At 39.3% G+C, this 18,598-nt stretch overlaps 1 protein-coding gene across 4 annotated transcripts in view; it reads left to right on the top strand.

Moving 5' to 3' along the window:
- The window catches only part of CDKAL1 (CDK5 regulatory subunit associated protein 1 like 1), a 427,625-nt gene that overhangs the window by 124,004 nt on the left and 285,023 nt on the right, over positions 1-18,598 (top strand). For all 4 annotated transcript variants that reach the window (XM_063325809.1, XM_063325812.1, XM_063325811.1 and 1 more), the window contains one exon: positions 12,271-12,367. In XM_063325809.1, the coding sequence (XP_063181879.1) occupies positions 12,271-12,367 (97 nt within the window). The remainder of the gene's footprint in view (positions 1-12,270; positions 12,368-18,598) is intronic.

The raw sequence follows: 18,598 nt of genomic DNA, 5'->3' as shown, positions 1-18,598 counted from the left end.
GAAATTCTGGTCAAGTGTGGTTTACTGTGCTCAGACAGTTACTGCTGGTAATTATAGGCTGCAAACTTAGTACTGGGTACTGTTAGAGTCTGCTGCTTCTTCAAAAATAGAATATTCCTTCTATGTGTGTGTACAGGTAAAGAGGTGGTATTACTGATCTGTGATAATTAAAGTTTATGGGAAACTTGGAAGGAAAAAGAAAGGAAATAGAGCTTTCGGAGTAAAGTAGTTGTCATCACGTGCATATATTTATATCCAAGCCGCATTTGATTGCTGTTTGTTAGAGATGTTTAGTGTTAGACGTAGGAGCTAATGCTTGTTCCTTGAATCCTTTAAATTGTTCTGGCCTTTCAGATGTGCATGTGACCTAAAACTTCCATGAGCCCATGCATTTATTATTATACCTATGAAATGCCTGGCAGTGTATTAAACTTGTAGAATATTATCTATTGCAAAAACTACTAGAATGATATCTTGGTTATATTAGGAGACATTCTTAGGCAGGCTAATATGCTTAGAGAAATTACTCCTTCAGCTCAGATAGAAGTTACAATTTTTAGCTCTTTAAATAATACATTTTGAACTAGATTTAGATGGCTAAACTGGTATTCATTTCTTAGAGCTACTTCTAGGGCTTGCCTCTCTCTCTCTCTCTCTCTCTCTCTCTCTCTCTTTCTCTCCTTCTAATGTTTTCCCAACCATACACATCAAAAAGCCTAAACCAGAATGGAAGCAAGTGTTCTGCATAAATTGTTAGTGACTTGAGCAGATGTAGCTGCTCTGATCAGTCCCACTTCACAGTGGGAGTGCACTAAAGCCATCTTACCCTGCTTGATGCACTTTTGAGCTTCCTGCTTTCTAATAGCATCTTCTCCCTTCCCATGCTTAAGCATCGGTGCCGACAACTGAGTGGAGAGTTTTTCCAGCAGTGTACAGGCAAAAGCAAAGTGCAGTCGTCCTGCAAGTCACCTGGGAATTCCGTTTTTGTTTTGTTTTTGATAATGTGATTAAAAATGCCTGAGTTGAAAAAGACAAAATCATACTACTTTTCTTTAGAAGTAGGACTAGCTTCTTCAATAATTGTCATACGTTTCTGAATCTGTTCAGGTAACCCCAATCTCAAAGCTTCAGCCTCTTAAGAACATAAATAGTAGTATCTCTCAGTTTTTATTGTAGCGTGCATGGCCCTTCTAAAGTGTCAAGTTAAAGCAGTGCAGAAGTCCGTTGCTTTGAGGAACTGTGATGAATTTGTGTGAGCGCAGAAGTACTAAGATATTCTACCAGTGCAGTAACTAGATTATTTTGTCCAACAAATGTATATGTCAAAATGTAGTCCATGGGGAATTGTTTGGATCTCTACCGTTCTCTTAGGTGTGGTATAAAACAAGGAGAAATTAAAGATATTAATGAAGAGTTAGTTAACATAACTTCATAATCTATTGAGATATGGCTGTTGGCTAAAGTCTGTTGCAAAGAATGCGAGGTGGATGATGAGGACCATGAAACATGAGCCAACTCTCATGAGTCACTCTCAGTTATGAATAAGACAGACATGACCAAGAGATGGAGGGTCTTTACCTGGTGGGGCTTCACCTGGATTACTGTATTCTGGGTGCAGTAGAGGCAGTTGAGAAATGTAAGGAGACTTGGAGCAGGTGCATTGCAGGACTACTAAAATGGTCAGGCTGTCATCAGTCTGGCACATAGGAGGCTAGTGAATAATCTAACAGTAGTCTGTAATTACCTGAAAGCCAACTGCAAGGATTATGGAACCAAGCTCTTCTTGATCGGACCAGAAAACATAACAAGTGGCAGCAAGTTTTCTGGCTTTGACTGGATAATGATGTTGTCAGTAGTCCCCTTGTAAGCGGGAGGTTAGGCTAGATGACCTCTAGAAGTCCTTCCCAATCTATACTTCCCTGCTTCTATAAAAAAGAGGTTAAACAGAGAGGGTAAAAGACAATATACTGTATAGTTTGTTACTTCTATTGCTATTCAGATACTATGATCATGAATAGGAATTAAACAGTACTCATCTCTTTAGATTAGAGTTTACGGGGCTTTACTGGAAGAGTTTAATGATTTTTTTTTTTTTTTAAAGTAAAAAGTTTAATAAAAATGTGATGCAATGCAATACTGGCAGAGTGAAGGTTCCAGTATTTAGGAGCTAAACCTCCTTTTTTGTTTCTGCTCTGTTCTTTGTTGCTTGTTTCTGTTTCATCGTGCCATGCGAAATCCTTATCTATTGCAGAATTCCTGACAAAAACTAGGCACAGTGTGGTTGCTCACATACTGTTTCCGTAAGGGAAAAAGAACACGCAGCTTACGGTTTTGAAAAACCACTTCACAGAGTTTTGTTCCCTTTCCTTTGTTGGATAGATTCTGACAGTCCTCTGTGCACATATGATGAAAACTATATTTAGTGGCTCTCTTTCATGTAGTAGTCGCAGCTACCTGGTTTTGAGTAACAAAAAGCCCTGATGGCTAGAATTTTGGCTGCCTTTCAAGTCTGTGGCTTTTCTTCCTCAGCTGCCCTGATGGTGTCCAAGACAAAATGAGTTGGTTCTTAGCTCCTTTGTTACCTTTGGGTTTTTTTGTTTTTTATTTTTTTATTGTATTTTTTTTATCAGGATGTCCCATGTCAAACACAGCATAGAAACCTTCAGGAGTGTTGTTCTGATGACGCAGTAGAACAATATTGTCGGTACCACATCTTGCTCTGTGTTTAGGCCATGTAGATTCCGCACCCTTTTTTTATGGATCTTCACCTTTCTTAGCTGATGGGAAAAAATTCCTAGTGTGTCATACTTACCGAAAAAAAGAAAAATACTCACAATAGCTTCTAGAACAGCAGCCTCTCTTGATGATCCTTTTCCAGTTTTGTAGGTAGCCTGTTACTGAGAGGCATACTACACGTCTGGTGAAAAAAATCAGATTATATAATTTTCATTCAACACTAATTTCATTTTTTAGCCGTTGTATCAACAAGGTTTTATATTACAAGCACTGGCCATGCATGCATGTAACTTGAAGCCTGCCTGGACTTTGAACTTGAGAGGCAGTGTAGGATTTCACAAATTGATTAGAATAATAGTATGCCTTAAACTGTACTCCTTTTATGTTTAAAGAGATGAATAGAATTAAAGTGGGAAGATTGGGAAGCTAAAGTAGAATAAAAGGTCAGTTAACAAAACATGAGAGAGAGATATGCCTCAAATACTACAATAGAATATTATAGTTCCTACAGGAATGTGTGTTGAAAGAACAGAGGAATAGAGTAAGAGTCAAGTAAGTTATATAAAAGTTCACTATAATGATTTTGATTTCCATTTCTTTAATCTGTCAGAATTTTAATGTCCCTTTCCAAGTGAATTTACAGGAGATTTTCTTTTACTGTTTTTGAGACCCGTATCTCTGATTAAACAGCCCATCTATGTATGCAAAAAGAAATTCAGAAGAGGATTAAAGTCTTCAGTTTGAAGGGGGAGAATGAAGTCTTGCTTTTTTAAAGTGGTAGAAAGAATGTAATAATGCTTGCACTTGAAGGAGGAAAGTAGTGGTAGAAGATAAAGAGAAAATACAAAATTGCTGCTGTAGGTTTGGAGCTACTTCTGCTTTTTCTGAAAACTCTCTCAGCACTGTGATTTCCTTAAATCCTTGCTGAAGAAAAGCTAGCATGAAACTGGAGATGTGGAAAGGTGGTGAAATAGTTTTTAGAACCTTGCTACAACCTGTCTTGTACGTACCAAAGGACATAAAGCTTCAAGGATATTTTTTTTTTTAAAGTAATTCCGGCTTTTGCCACCTGCAGCACTTCCCCGGCAGTGTGGTTATCAGCAGCCTCTGCTTTTGCAAGGCTGAGTGGGCAGAACTTCAATCTGTCCGGTACTCTGTGCCTCAAAGAAGGCCAGAGTTAACGTTACTCATGCCGTCAGCAGAGAGCTAAAGATCAGAAGTGAAAGGAGGGGGTAAGAAAAAGCAGCCAGTCCTGGGGATGGCCAAAGTTTTGTGCACGTTTACTTTTAATATCTGGCTACGTGCATTGATTGAGATAACCTAGAAAAATTTCAGTCAGCAGTGATATTTTTTGTTTCATTGTAAGAAAACAGTGAAGGTCAGGAACATAGCAGTGCATCCTACCAATAATGTGCTTAAAGGCAAAACTCATAAAACCCGAAGTCTGCAGAGCAGCAAAGGGAAATGCATTGCCATTTTATCTGAAGAAGAATGGGAGGAGCATACGCTGTTGTGAAATATCGCTGAAATGAAGTATTTCTCAAAGATTTACCAAGTATCTTCTACAAACCATCAATGTCACCTGTGAATAAAGTATCTGTGTTAGCTAGTGAAGGTCTGATGGTGTCGAACAAGTCCCAGCAGACCGTGCTGTTCGCCTGACTGGAGGTGGAGGTTGGTTTGAAGCGGTGAGTGGGTGTGTTGGTGCCTGGTCTGATACCCCCCCTGCAGATTGCCAGGTCCCAGGCTGTTTAACAGGCTGAGGACAAACGCTGTCACTGGCAGAGAGGGATGCAGCAAAATCTATATGCCTTACTGTGTGCTTATATCACTGATAGTACCTGTAGGGAAGTATCCATAACTTCTGACTTGATGCATAGGAAACTCTTTTTCTGGGCTCCTTTTTACTAGGCAGAGAGAGACTCTTTTGCAAAGCGAGCTGAAGCATCCTAGTTGTCCTTCTGCTGAGAATTGCTCTTCGGAGGAATGTTTCTCTTGACTAGAGAGGTAATTACTTTTTTTGGTATAACTTTAATTGCCCTGATATTTCTAGAAATAACTTCTCATAATCAGTGTACTCCATCCGCTACAAAGCTCCACTGGTCAGGGAGAATCTCTTGTTAGATTTTTTTTTTGTATACTGAAGGAAGGAGAGGGAAGAAAAAAAGAAGGGATAGAAATAGGAACAAGTTTTAGAGATAGCACCTAATCTCAGCACTTTCTAGATGAAATTTCCTAAACTTAGTCTCTTCTTAAGGCACTAGCCTGCCCACTCCAAATATAGTAGGAAAGTTTGATTCAAGTGAGATTAGGGCCAAAAATATAACCCTCAAAGCCTCTATGTCATTCCTGCTTTAAAAAAACCAAACCTATTCTTCCACAGGTCAGCAAGTAGGTCTAGAATTGAGTTGTGGGAAAAGCTTTCCCAAGAGTGCTTATCATTTGGGTGGAAGGGTTTTAATTGAGCCCAAAAGCTACGGCATCTGATCAGGAGCTTACATCCTGGTTAAGAATATAGTCTGTGGTGCAGGGCAAAGCTCCTCCTGGTTTGAAAGTTTGTACTGATTTTCTAGTATTTTCTGTTGTATGGCAAGATCCCTCAATCTTTTAAATAAACAGGGAAAAAGTAAGGCTGGTAAGCTTTAAATTGTAAGGCTGGTAATTTTCAATTACAGGTTTTGCGAATTTGCATTAAAGTTATGGTATACTGATTTTTAAACTGGTTTTCTTAATCATCTGGAGGCACTGCAGCTGCCCTCTAACCATTCTTGTGTAGCCTGCCCAAAGGTCATCCTGGTAGATCTCTGTTCTTGTGGAAGGAACTTCCCCTCTGATGTTGGTGAATTCAGCCTTGCTTGGGGCTACAAAAACTACCAGCCAGGGCCAAAGTGAGATTTAGTATTTATTCCTTCATCCTATCCTCTTCCTGAATACATCCTGGTCTGTTTTTTCAATTTGATAAAATCTGTGTACTGTTACTTTGAAAGCCTTTGCAGGAAGAAAAGACCATCATCACCACTGAAATACTGTGTTTGTGTAATGATTGCCCAAGAGTAACTGTTGCGTCTTCAATTGCTGCTTATAAAGTTACGTTTACAGAAAATTCGAGTAGAACTCTGGCGCAGATCTGCCTTGGTCTGGAGTTTAAAATGAGATAGACTTTTGCAGACAAACCTGCAGTCACTTCACTTGCATGCCAAGTAGCTGAATGAAAACAAGTTTCCATTCAAACCAAGATATTAGAGCTAATGCAATAAGCTGTGTTGGGAAAACTCCCTGGAGCTTGGAAGCAGCTGCTAGCCCATCATTCTGGAGTGTGGAATGCAAGGGTCTGCCGTAAAAGGCTGATGGATGTGTTGTACTTGTGTAAAGCAGAAGTTTGAGTACTGCATTCAAATGCAGCTTTTCTGAGAGCGGGGAAGATGCGAGAAGTGTAACGCCTGTTCATGTAGATACTGCAAATATGCAATCGTAGATAGAATACACACTTTCTTCCCCAGATATTTCCTCTCAGAAACTTAGGGAATAATTTGATATGTAGCATACAAGTCTTGGGGTTATTCTCTGAGCTGACATTTCACTTCCTATAAAAAGCTCTGTTGGAGGAGAATGTTTTTATGCTTTTATTTTATTTATTTTTGCTTGGAGCACATCTTAACAATATCATTTTTGAGTCTGATGGAGCAAGCATTTATGTCGTCTTGAAGTATTTTCAGAAAAGACATGCTTGCTTTTGTCAGTAGGAGAATGTGCAACTTATTTTTCCCCTGGAGTATTTACATGTTACCTGATGTTTTTTGCCAAAAGGAGACAAGTTCAGAGGGTGCAGCATAGCAACCAGAGGGCTGCTTTGCTAGAGATTAGTCCTCAAAGAGCAATTTAGTAAACTCTAAAAATTAGCATCAGCGTGTTCAAATGAACTTTATGTCTTCACATGCCTCACAAGGAAAACACAATAGTTCTTTGGGGGCTGTGGAAGTGTACGAGGAAGCTGACAGGCCTAAGTAGACTCAAGCGGTTCTGCTGAGATAATTTTAACAGCAATGTAACTCATAATGTTGGCAAGTTTTCCTCAGGTTTTCCAGATGCCTTTGACTATGGGTCTGCCCCAACCTCAAAAGCGCAACATGTATGAGTTTCTTACATCCTTCTTGCTTTTTATTCATCCTTGCTGCTCAGCGTGTTGCAACCTGTCTCAAAGGTTTCACAAGACTGGTCAAGCTCACCCTAGATGAAATGAGGAGTTCCCATGTCCGCCTCTTTTTTTTTATGGTTCCTTCTCAACAGCTTTCCCTTGACCATTGTTTCAGCTCTACTGCTGCCCTTCTCCCACGAGCTGACTTAACAGAATAAATTGGTTCAGAAACCTGCAAACTTGGCTCAATAGGTTTCTCCTATATCAGTGAGTTAAACAGGGGCCCTGGAAGGGTCCAGTGAGCTCCAGAGCTTGGAGCAGAGGAGAAGTGATGCCAGATGGCCAGAAATGAGAAAGAGAAGGGGTTGGAGTTGGAGAAACGTGGGAGAAGCAATAGCAGAGGGGGAGGATGGGAAGCAAGCCTTTGGGTAGTAATGAGGCATTAGATTGGCTCAAAGCCTGTAAAGAGACAGTTTAAGATACCATTTGTAACTTTTCGAGCAGAAAATAGCTGTGTGATTATATGGATTTTCAGGAATGTATTCCAGATGCTATACAGACACTATCTTTTCATTCCAGGGGTGTTGCGCTCTCTTTAAAACTCGTGGCTTCTGCTGATTAGTTCAGCAGATGAGACAGTTGGAAGATCTTTCACACATTTGAATCTTTAGCCAAATAGCATTTCTTTTTCCCCAGAGACATCACAACATCATTTCTACAGCTCGGGAAGTCGTATCCCCCCATTTTACTTTTTATGACCTTTGGCAGCCTGATCTCATCATATAACCAGCTCATGCTGTATTCAGCCAGAGCTGCCCTAGCAAAACGTTTTCATGTATACTAACATTTCTTTGGGCGTTTCTAGGCACAAACCTCGTGTTGATTTATGGCTTCACACCTTTCTGAAATGCCTGATGATGGATGTTGTGGATTTTGTGTAATGGAAGGCCATGAGAGGGGCCTGAGTAGACTACACGAGTGCATTGCAGAACTCGATTTAACTATACATGTGTTAAAATGGAAGTCGCCAGGCTTGCGCTGGTACAGTAACAGGGAGAGGAGTGCTGTGTTTGGTAGAAATAGCTCATTGGTGTGAACACTTAGTTGAGAGTATAGGCAGTTGTCATCTGTCTAGTAGGATTCAGGATGTAATACTTCCATTTCCATTTCAGATAACAATTGTTGTACTTCAGCATTAGAAATAGTTCCTCTTCTTATTTTATGAACATTTCCCAACTACAATCAATGCAAAGCTTACCAAGCTCACTGTAAAGCACTTTTCCCCTAATTTATTGCTTTTGCTGAAAATTTCACTCTTGCTTCTTTTCTTACTTGCTTTTTACTGTTCCTTAGTCCTTCTGCTGCAGGCAGCCTTCTCTGCTCATTGCTTAAACACGTCTTCATTATTTAATTCCATCAAAAATGGATTTTTGGTGGAATTTGGAAACTCCAAAAAAAAATTGGACTTGGTAAGTGTAATACTTGGTTTCGCGTATATGGTACTAGAGCGACAGTTCACAAAAGTTTGCCAGCTTTGCTCTGTGCAGAGCAGACTGCTTTGAATTTCAGATGCCTGGCATGCCTTCCTGTGCAGCCAGGATGTCTCGGTGAGTAGTGGTGGTGGCTCTCTGGAAGCTGGGAGTCTTTCACTTACTTGTTCACAGCTTATAAAACTCCGGTGGGCAGCTCCGCTTGTGGAAAGGGAAGCAAGCAGCGATGATACGGCTTCTCTTGTCTTTAGCAAAGAGCAAGTTAGCCATTACTTTTGACGTCACAGATTGTCTTCCATTGAATTTAGCCTGTCTTCTCTGCTTTCGTTTTTTCTCTCTTTTTTTTTTTTTTTTAATATTTTTTTTCTTGGAATTGAACCTCAGGAAAAGGTCCCTAACTTTTTTTTTGGTAGTGATTCCACCTGAGTAACTGTGCGAGTCATGAGAAAGTGGGACAGCTTCTGGCACCAGCTGCTGCAGTATCCAGCACAGAGCTGATGTAGCAAACACAGGGGCTTTCTTTTTTTTTTTTTTTTTTTTTTTTTTTTTTTGGAGGGTGGAGGGCGTTTCTTTATCGTTGTTGTGTCGCTGACCAAATTCTCTTGGAGCTCAAAAAGAAAAAGCAGAGGAACCATGCAACTATAGTTACATAAAATTGTGAGGAGGATATTCCCGTTTGGGCAGATTCCTAAAAAATAGAAGTGTACATAATCAGGGCAGAAGTTTCTCCCTATTCTAGTTAAGTCTTCAATTTTCTTTTGTAAAAAGGTAGTAGATTGAACATATTTCATTAAGTCTGATAGTACAATTATAGTTGCAATGGCTGTGTCTATGCAATGGAGTATAATCTATGTTGCTACAGATCTTGTATGAGTCCTCTACTGTATGCAGTACTTTTTCATGCCTCTGTTGTTTCTCACTTGTTTTTTCTTCCCTGCCCATTACATAGGAAGTAGCTTGAATAATTCCGCTCTTTAAAACAGAATTGTTCTAATTAAGTTTCTATTCAGATGTGTATCTTGCAAGTAGTGTTTAGAAAAAGAGTGTATTTCTAGAAAATGTTTCGTGAGTCAATTAAATTGAAAGTTCAAGGTAAGATTCCTGTAATTGAAAAATACAAAAGGTGTCTAAAAAGTGTGTTTATTCATGCCACTACTAGATTCCATGAGGTTTTATTCTCACTACTATTCATGTTTTTGAAGGATAAAGGCTTTTCTAATACAGTTGCTGTGCTAACTAGATTTCTCAACAATAATTTTTGTAGGCTTTTGTTAATATGAAGAGGGCTCATTAAACAATATTAAACGGAGGTGACAGTAAAGTACTGGAATGCATATTTTGAGAAGTGGTTTCTTGAAAATGAAGCAAATATCTTCATAATTTCCTTACAATGGTTTTTCATTTATGGTGGGTTTCATGGACTATGCAGTGTTATAATGGATGTAATGAAAATTGACTGTGATTGAAAATTTAGTCCTGATATTTCCACTTAATTGCATTTTAAAGCAAAAAAAAATCTCAATGTACAAAATTCTTTATTCTGTAGAGACTTGTACAACATTTTAAAAGTTGAATGAAGGCAATACTTATTATGAAGAATATTCAGTTTAACTTTTTTCCCCCTAGCTTCAGTTCTAGTCCCAGAAGATATAGCAAAATGTTAAAGCTGTGAAATGACATTAAAATGCCATTTAATGTGTCAAGGGAAACTTTGTTTATTTTTTTCTCAGATAAGAAGTCTTGGGTAAAAGCTTTTTCTTCTATAGCGCTTGCAGGTTTTCAAGTAGGTGGAGATGGCTGTTGCTAGCAGCAGGTTATACCAGATGCCGGGTTGCCGAGGGATGTGTGCTTTGTTTGCTGGAGACAGGTCGTATGGTCTTGCCTCCAGGCATTAGGTTGAGTCTGGTAGACTCCAGAAGTAGTGATTTTTATCCTTTGAGTTAATGAAGTGTCACATGGCACTATGTGACATTTTTAGGTAATGCATGAAGTGGATTTTTTTTTTTCTTTTAAACTTTGATACGTAGAAATAGGTGACCTCTATTGAAGTTTTGCAAAACTCTTAAATATTTACCACTGACAGAAAACAAGGATTGCAGATTTCAGAGACATGTTGCTCAGTTCTCTGCCTAAGAAATAAACTAAATTAACATTTCATCATAGTTCTTTACCCACAGAAATATTATCAAGGAAGAGGTGAAAGGATTTGCATTCATATTATACACCTTAGCATGTAAGTAGAGGACCAATGAGGCTCTGTATGATGAATGTCTGAAGATTTCCTGAAAGTCCCACTAAAACAAAATGGAATATTTTATAGAGACTTGCTGCATTTATATTAGATATGACGTGATAGGTGTAATACATTTTCCTGTTATTTCACACTTGTCTGTGTATAGGATATTTAATTCTTTCCTTTGAAATACCTCATTTTTAGTGCAGCAGCCAACAGAAGTTATTTGGCAAGATGGCTTGTGATCTCCTTTAATATTACAATTTGTGTGTTCTTGTGAGGTTTCATTTGAGGTATAATTTGGAAATAATTTGTCCATATTATGAGTATGAAGTGAAAATTGTGAGTAGTGGAACTGTGTGTGGTACCAGTCTGTTGTTGTTTTCCCTTCGTTAAATTTGCGTTTGCAGGAGATCTTCAGATACTCAGTGCCGCATCCTTGTTGTGCTTGTTAAACATCACTGTCTCTAGTGCATTCAGCTTTGGAGACAGCTCAAGCAAATTAAGGAGTATAAAATTGTCTAAGCAATTGTGTGTTTTGGATAAGATAATTTTTCTGAAAAATGTTGTGACATGTCTTAGCCTGTTCCAACGTAACAGTAAACACTTCATGAATCCATATATTGCTGGAGAAAATATGGATTTACAAGGTTCCAGTTTGACAGAAGTCTGCTGGGAGGTACAGCATGCAACTGTGAAAGATAGTTCTTAGAGCAACCCGTAATATGCCAGACCTATCAAATCTGCTAAAATTATTCGGTGCTTCTCTTCTTTACTGTTTTGCACATTATAATGCAGTAGTCATGTTGGGTTAACATGTTAATGGGTGATCTTCAAAGTTTAATGAACATAAGCAGGTTTTGCGTCTTGCTATTTTGTATGCAGCCGATAATTTTGCTCAGGGCTTCCTGTAGTTTCAAGATTCAGTGATGGCTTGATATTCAGTGTTGAAGTCAAAGTGAGTGAAAGTATTACTAACGAAATGAACAGCGTTAACCATTTAATCTTAGTGTTTTGGTTTCCTACTTGGTGCTAAGGTAGCATCAAAGCTAAGAAATTGTATAAAGCTAAGGAATTAAGATAAATGTTTCTCTGCCAAAGGCAAGCAGTTAAAGCTTGAAAATGCTCAATATGATTTTAAGTAAACATTTTAAAGTAAGTGCACATTTAAAAGAAAATAAACATTTTTAAGGAAACATCAGAAGACTGATGTAACTGGTCATCTCTGACTGGTACTACGTAAATGCTTATGTTCTGAGCTAGCAGTGCCTATCTGTGCAGGCTGTCCCTTGCATTCTGTGTAAATTTTCTTGAATTGCACTTAATATCTTTGTCCCATCTTTCTTGACCAGATTCTCTGCTATAATTGTGGCAAATAGAGGTTAACTGAACTTGATTAGGGGTTTCAAGGTTGTAGTTTTGTCCAAGATATACAATGTTAGTGATCTCTGTCGATACTCCCCAATCTGAGCCACATGTGCTGTAGCCTGAGAGCTTCTTACGGGGTTCTTTTGGTGTGTTGGTTTGTTTGGTTTCTGAGGTTCAAACATGTACAAGTTGCTTTTGATCTGGGAATGTTTTCATTGTGGTTGTTTTCCTGCACAATGTGACTACTTTGAAGTTGAAAATCATCAATTTTGAAAATACTAACATGCTGTCTATTTGTCCTTCTTTAGGAAAGCCCAAGAAGGGAAGAAGAAAGTGGTTCTAGCAGGCTGTGTGCCACAAGCCCAACCTCGTCAGGACTACCTGAAAGGCTTGAGTATTATAGGGGTATGTATCTTTATCAATTAGAGACTGAAGGTTCTCATAAATGTTTTCAATTAGTCAGTGTCAATATATAGACTTTCTCTTGGAAAAAGCATCAAAGCAGCTTGGCTCCCCCGCCCCTGATAGGTGTCTTGCATTATACAGCACTTAAGTCTTCCATCCAGAGTGATTTGGTTTGATTGTGGCATGAGGGGAGAAGGAAAAGGATACTGTTGGTGGAACTGAGTTCCAGTGCCCTTTGTAGCCTGAAAATACCCAGGCTTCATGCAGGATGATGAAGATACCCATTACCATATTCTTTAAAATACCACAGTTTATTTGCTTTAAGATGAAGAAATACACCCTTTGTTAAAATCAGTATGAGAAATGTAAAAGACTAGAGCATGTAAATTACATGGACAGAGCGGACGGTGTGGTGGTTGGATTTTTTATTTTTTACTTCACGCCATTAAGTAGAATGGCAAATAGCAATGATTATTTTGTTTAATTTTGAGGCAGTCTGAAGAGAGAACTGCACTGGTGACTGAGTTGTTAAACAGTTACCAAGCTTTACCTTGAAAAGGTAACAAGAGAGCTTTTGACTTCATTCGGTTAGTAACGTGCCTTCAGTAACCTTTGGGATGAGGTAGTAACGTGTAATTGAATCACCTTTGTAAAATAGTCATGAAAATCCAGGATTCAAAGCACAAGCTAACAAAGATTGTTCGAGCTTTTAGATTAAAACAGGATGAGTTTGTAAAAGACACGTTTGAGTCGAAGCACTGTCATTGGATTCAGTGTGTGAGAATTACATAGAAGCTGTCCTGTGTTATGTTAAGTCAGAGCAGATGACTCTGCAGCATCGTTTCTGCGTTAAAAATGTAGGTCAGTGTGTTTCCACTTCAGTGTCATTAATTCAGGTTGAAACTAAGATTTTTATAGGAACAACAACGACGACAACGAAAATGTTCCAAAGCTTTCACTTTCATTAGAAGATCATACAAGATGCAGTTGTTCACAGTAATTTACAAGTAAAATAATCGTTTGGAATAAGGAAAAAGTTCACTATAGTTCACTATGAGAACAAGTTCATTAACTTGCTTATTGGAATTCTTTATAAAGATTGACTTTGTGCTATTTGAATTTTTAATTAGTTACTGCTGTCACTCAAAATGTCACTCCCAGTTTTTTTCCCGGCTGCCATTCCCAGCTATATTAATGCCTATAAAGTAACTCAGTGCCCAGAAATTAAATACAGGGGCTGTAAAATGCCACCCAACTCAGTGTGGAAGATATTGTATTGATGGTTACAGTTTAAAGGAAGAAACAAACTTTCCATCCTGCTCTGCAGGCTTCCTTTACATAGATATATGCAATAGAACTGTGGTGCTCTGTCATCTCTAAGACTCTGACTAATTAAGTGCAACTTACTCTGTGCACCAGGATAGGAAAAACAAAAAATAAATGGTGAACGGATTTACTCTTGGCTCAGAGGCAACGTAGTTGTGTGATCTCTTAACTGGTCGTTATAATGAATATAACAATATCTACACACATGAAGACAGAGGAAAAAAAGTGAGTGAGTCACTGTCCTTTGACCAAGACTGTAATTTGATGTTTCAGTCATTATTCCCCCCACCCCCCCTTTTTTTTTCCCTTCTTTTTTCAGGCAACGTGTAATTTCTGAAAATAAGCCTCTTCATTTTGGTGGCTAGAACCAGTGTTTAGTGAAAAATATTTGTAGTTCTGTAAAGATTTCTGTTCAGAGTTGAATCAGGCTGTTAATGCAGTGTGCCCAAGTACTTTTGAATTGAATCTGAAAATACTGAAATGTGATCTTCGCAATAAGGACGCTGTCATCTTTTATTGCTGTGGTTAAAATTTACTGTGCTTTAAGTAATAGATGCTGCAGCTCAGAAAGGTCTTAAGCTTTAGGCACAACTATTAACAGAAGCAAAGCTAAGAGCAGGTATTGATCATGTTTCCAGTTTGTATATTTAAGATTTTATTCTCATTTAACAAAGAGTGTGTGTGAGGGGATGAGAGGGTGACTGTATCTAAAGAATAAGAGTTCTTGTCTTACTATTGCAAAATATTTTTGAAAGGCAGTTTTGACAGAATTGAGAAATAGAAAATGTTCTGTTGGCAGTAGGATATTGATTCTGCTTTAAAATTTTAAGCATTAAGAGTACAGTTTTGGAAATCTTGCTCTACCACCAGGTTGGTCTCATCTTCAACTTGGCTGAGAGATATGGTTGATTTATTGTTGCTTATGTAAGGCCTGCTGTTTGCTTTTTTTTTTTTTTTTAAAAAAAAAAGAACAATGTTGCCTGAGAATGTGGTTATTTACCAGCAATTCTAGCTCCCTTGGGGCAGCTTTTTGAAGGCAGAGTGTGTCAGAGGGCTCTTCTCCTCCTGTTGTTGTGATGGAGGAGGAAGTTGCGATGTAACTACCAGAGAAATTGTAGTACCTCAGGGCTTGTTTTGATCTGCACTTGAGAAATACAGGACTGAACTTCCACTGTTCTTTATTTATTACTTGATTTGGGCAGAAGGGAAGGAAGGGCAGCTTCATATCCCTGTTATCATTTGTGAAGTTACTGTGCTTTTGTGTTTCTTTTAAAGTCATTGCCACTTTTTAAAAGTATATGTGGGTTGGGGCGTTGCCATAGGGCTGTGTATAAGACAAACTATGAGGTAACATGGCAAGGTAGAGGAGCTCTTTTCTGCAAGGGGGAAGCTCTATGTAGTAATAAACCTGCCAAGTGTGACAAGTATGCGAAACACATAATGGTGCATTACATAGGTTCACAACCATTTAAACCCAGGTGGTTTCCAAAGGTTACTCCTCTATGTTTGGAGTAGCGTACCCACTTCAAACTCAAGTGCACACCATGGTGTTGCAAAGACAAACAACTCTCATAGTTAGAGTTGTCCCTCACTTTTCATTGTAAGCTGTTAAAAAGACGGGGGTGTGACTTTGTGCTGATTATTTTGAGGGGATTATAGGGGAAGGGAAAGGAGGGACAAGGGGGAACAAAAGGTTTAGCAGACAGGTTATGTTGTGGGACTCATGACTGGATGTGGGTAGTCGTAGTGTTTCCTCACTTTCTGGGTTGCGTACAAGGGCATGCAAACCCCTTGTTCCCAGTGATAAGTTGAATCATTGGAATGGGATGAGATGTTTTGTTTCTTTGACACTTATCTGGAGTTTTAAGGTATTTGGTGTCCAAATGATGCTGTGTGTTGGTGTTGGAACACCTGACCAGTTTGCTGAGGGTTCATAGGTCTGAAGATACTTCACAAGCCCTGTGTTATCGGTACTTTGAAATCAAGCATGAGGCCTGATACACATACGTATCCCGTTAAAGCCTTACAATGTCTCTGCAGATGAATGAATCTCTTCTCTTCTTGAATGAGAATGTCAACGCCAATTCTCCTTCCCTTCCCATCTTTCCCAATGTAACATCTAACATCAAAGTCCCATCGTCTTCTGGCGTACACCCATTGCCCGAGGGAAGAATTTCAGCCCATTCTTTCATCTGCACAACATGCATCCAGTGTCGCCAAGGCTGTAATCCCCCTCTGCTGCTACACTCCCCATCAGAAGTTGCAGGTCCTGTGCATCTCAGAGTTACTGCAGGCTCTTTGGCCAAGTTGAGCCTGAAGCCACTGCTTCCAGAAGAAACATACAGCCATGAAAACCTCTCTGCAGGGCCTCCCTGCATTCCCCTGACCTCCAAATAACCCTTTTCTGTGGCTGTTCTACTCTTTAAGGCAGGTTTTAGGTAATGTTTTTAATATCCAGTTTGAAACTGTGGAGTGTGATTAGAAGTGCTGAACACTCCCAGTAGCAGCACCTAACACTAGGAGTACTGGTATGAAGTAGAGGGTTCAGTACAAAAAAAATGCTAAGTATGTTACAAAAAATGGGCATTTGGCTTCTCAAGCTGTACATCTATAATTGGTGTACACTTCTAAATCTAATGTGCCTTAGTTCTCCATTTGTAAAACCCCTTCAGTGAGCAGAGCTTTGAGAGTGCCATTGTGAAAGAAAATCAGTGTAACCTTACCAAGATGCCAAATGCCTGTACATCCCTGCTGCTTTGGTGTCCTAAATTAAGATGATATGTTGTATGATATTTCTGAAGTTCAGTTCATACAAGTTTCAGTGATTTTTGCGGTGTTTGTAGGGTCAGACTGTGTTAAAGATTGCATTAAATTGCAAGCCTCTCTGCTGCCCTTAAACTGAAGCCTGGCATAAATGCAAATATCCAAGGCGCTTCATGAAAGACAAATTTGATGGAATTTTATTTTGAGTGATTTGAATTAGCAGAACTTCTTGGAAAGCGTGCTGAAAGCCTGGGAACAGGTGCAGACTGTTCTGTAACTTACGGCGAAGAATGGTTTCATGCAAAATTCGAGCTCAGTCGGTACCTGTCAGCTGGTCGGCTTTGGCTTCTGAATTGCCATGCGGATACTCAGGTATGACGCTTGTACCTGGAAAGTCATGAAAGAATTGCAGTTAAGCACCTGCTTTTAAACTGAAAATCAGACGTGCAAATAAAAACTACTCATTTCCACAGCAGTTACGAACTGTCCTATGAATCAAAAAGTGTAGGAATTAATCTAGGGAAGAATTATACTTCAGCTGCTTCAGTGTTTAGCAACGAAAATCAGTTGTTTATGTGCTTTTCTGGTGTAGTCTCCTTGCCTTTAAACTGTGTGAAGAGCTGGCTCTCAGAATACCTTCCTAAACCAGATTATATTGCCCATTACCATGGCCAGTGTTGTGAGCAAAGGTTTTAAATACAGATGTTATCCCTCTGAAGCCAAAGTGTCTAGTCACATGCCTTTTGAAGTCATGTATTAAGGTCTGGATTTGTGCTGCCTAAGTGCTGTAATTTGAGAGTCTGTTTTGCTCAGCTCCCTTTATGGTCAATGAAGATAATTATCTCTGAGATAATTTAGATTTTTAGAAGATCTGAAGTGACTTTTGAAGCCATGTATTTACCTTTTACTGGCTTTAGAGTGGGGATAGGCTAAGCAGTCTTTTAACATCCAACGTCTGACAGAGCTGCCTAAACAAGGTGAGATGAAAATGAGAGTTGGTGAACTGGAGTTGGAATCTTTAGGATTATGAATAGATGGTTGCAATTACCTAAGGTTATTTTTATCTATGTAGTAACCAATTTGTTTCTTATCTATGTGAATGAAAATCAAAGATGGGTAGGGTTTTCCCTAGATGAGGCGGGGGGGGGGGGGGGGGGGGGAAGATTGTTTGGCTTCAAGTAATCAGGTATATAAATGTATGCTCACTCCCAGGGTGTTCGTAAGCAGCTGAGTGCTGACGGTGTTTGCTTCAGCAGTAGCCTCACACTGTGCAAGCAAGCTGCTACCCCTTCCTATGTTGTGGGTACCCTGTCCTCAGTTTCTCTCAGCTGTTGGTTTTGTTTTTTTTTTTTTGTTTGTTTGTTTTTTTGTTTTACAGGGGTTTTTCAATAAACGTTTATAGTCTTCAGCATTTCTGGTCTATGTCCCTCCTTCACTGGCTTCAAGATATTTTTTTGGTAGTCACTGTATGGTACGTGATGTGCTTACACATTGCTTGTGTTCCCTCCGAAAAATTTCTTTCTCTGGGAAACTCACTCACTGTGCCGGGGAAGGGCAGTCAGGGGAGGCTCCGGGAGTAATTTCTTGAGAGTTATCACTGTCAAGTCAACATCAGAGAAGCTTTAACCTTCAGACTTCTGTGGTGGAAAGGCATTTCCTTCCATGTTGAAAGGAAGCAGGCTGTGAGGAGGAGCTTGCGTTCGCTTTGGGGGAAGATCCCTGAGAAGGCTGGTCGTGACAGGGACATAGCTGCCATTTTTGACCAGCGCTGGTAACTCTGTCAGTAGCTGTGAGAGCTGAAGCTCATCGGAGGTTAAAACCACAATCTTCTTGGCCAAAAGACAGTCACTGGTGGCAAGTGTCAGAGATGTCATGCTTTGTTTCTGGTTCATTTTTATTTGCTGCTGATTCTACCAGGTTAATCCCAGCTCCCCAGGAGAAACAACAGTCATCAGCCAGGTGATGTGGATCCCTTGCAACCGCTTTCAGGAAACAGCGTGTCAGATGCAGGAATTGTTCTGCAATCTTATGATTTGGAGACAACAGAGTGTGATGTATTCTGCACTCACGTGTGTTGATATATCACTGCACTGAGAGTCAAAAGATAATTTGAGAGAAACTGGTGATTTGAATGTCAAGATG

Source organism: Chroicocephalus ridibundus, chromosome 2, assembly GCF_963924245.1.
Source record: "Chroicocephalus ridibundus chromosome 2, bChrRid1.1, whole genome shotgun sequence".
Classification (NCBI taxonomy): domain Eukaryota; kingdom Metazoa; phylum Chordata; class Aves; order Charadriiformes; family Laridae; genus Chroicocephalus; species Chroicocephalus ridibundus.
This window is presented reverse-complemented; position numbering and strand designations above follow the sequence as displayed.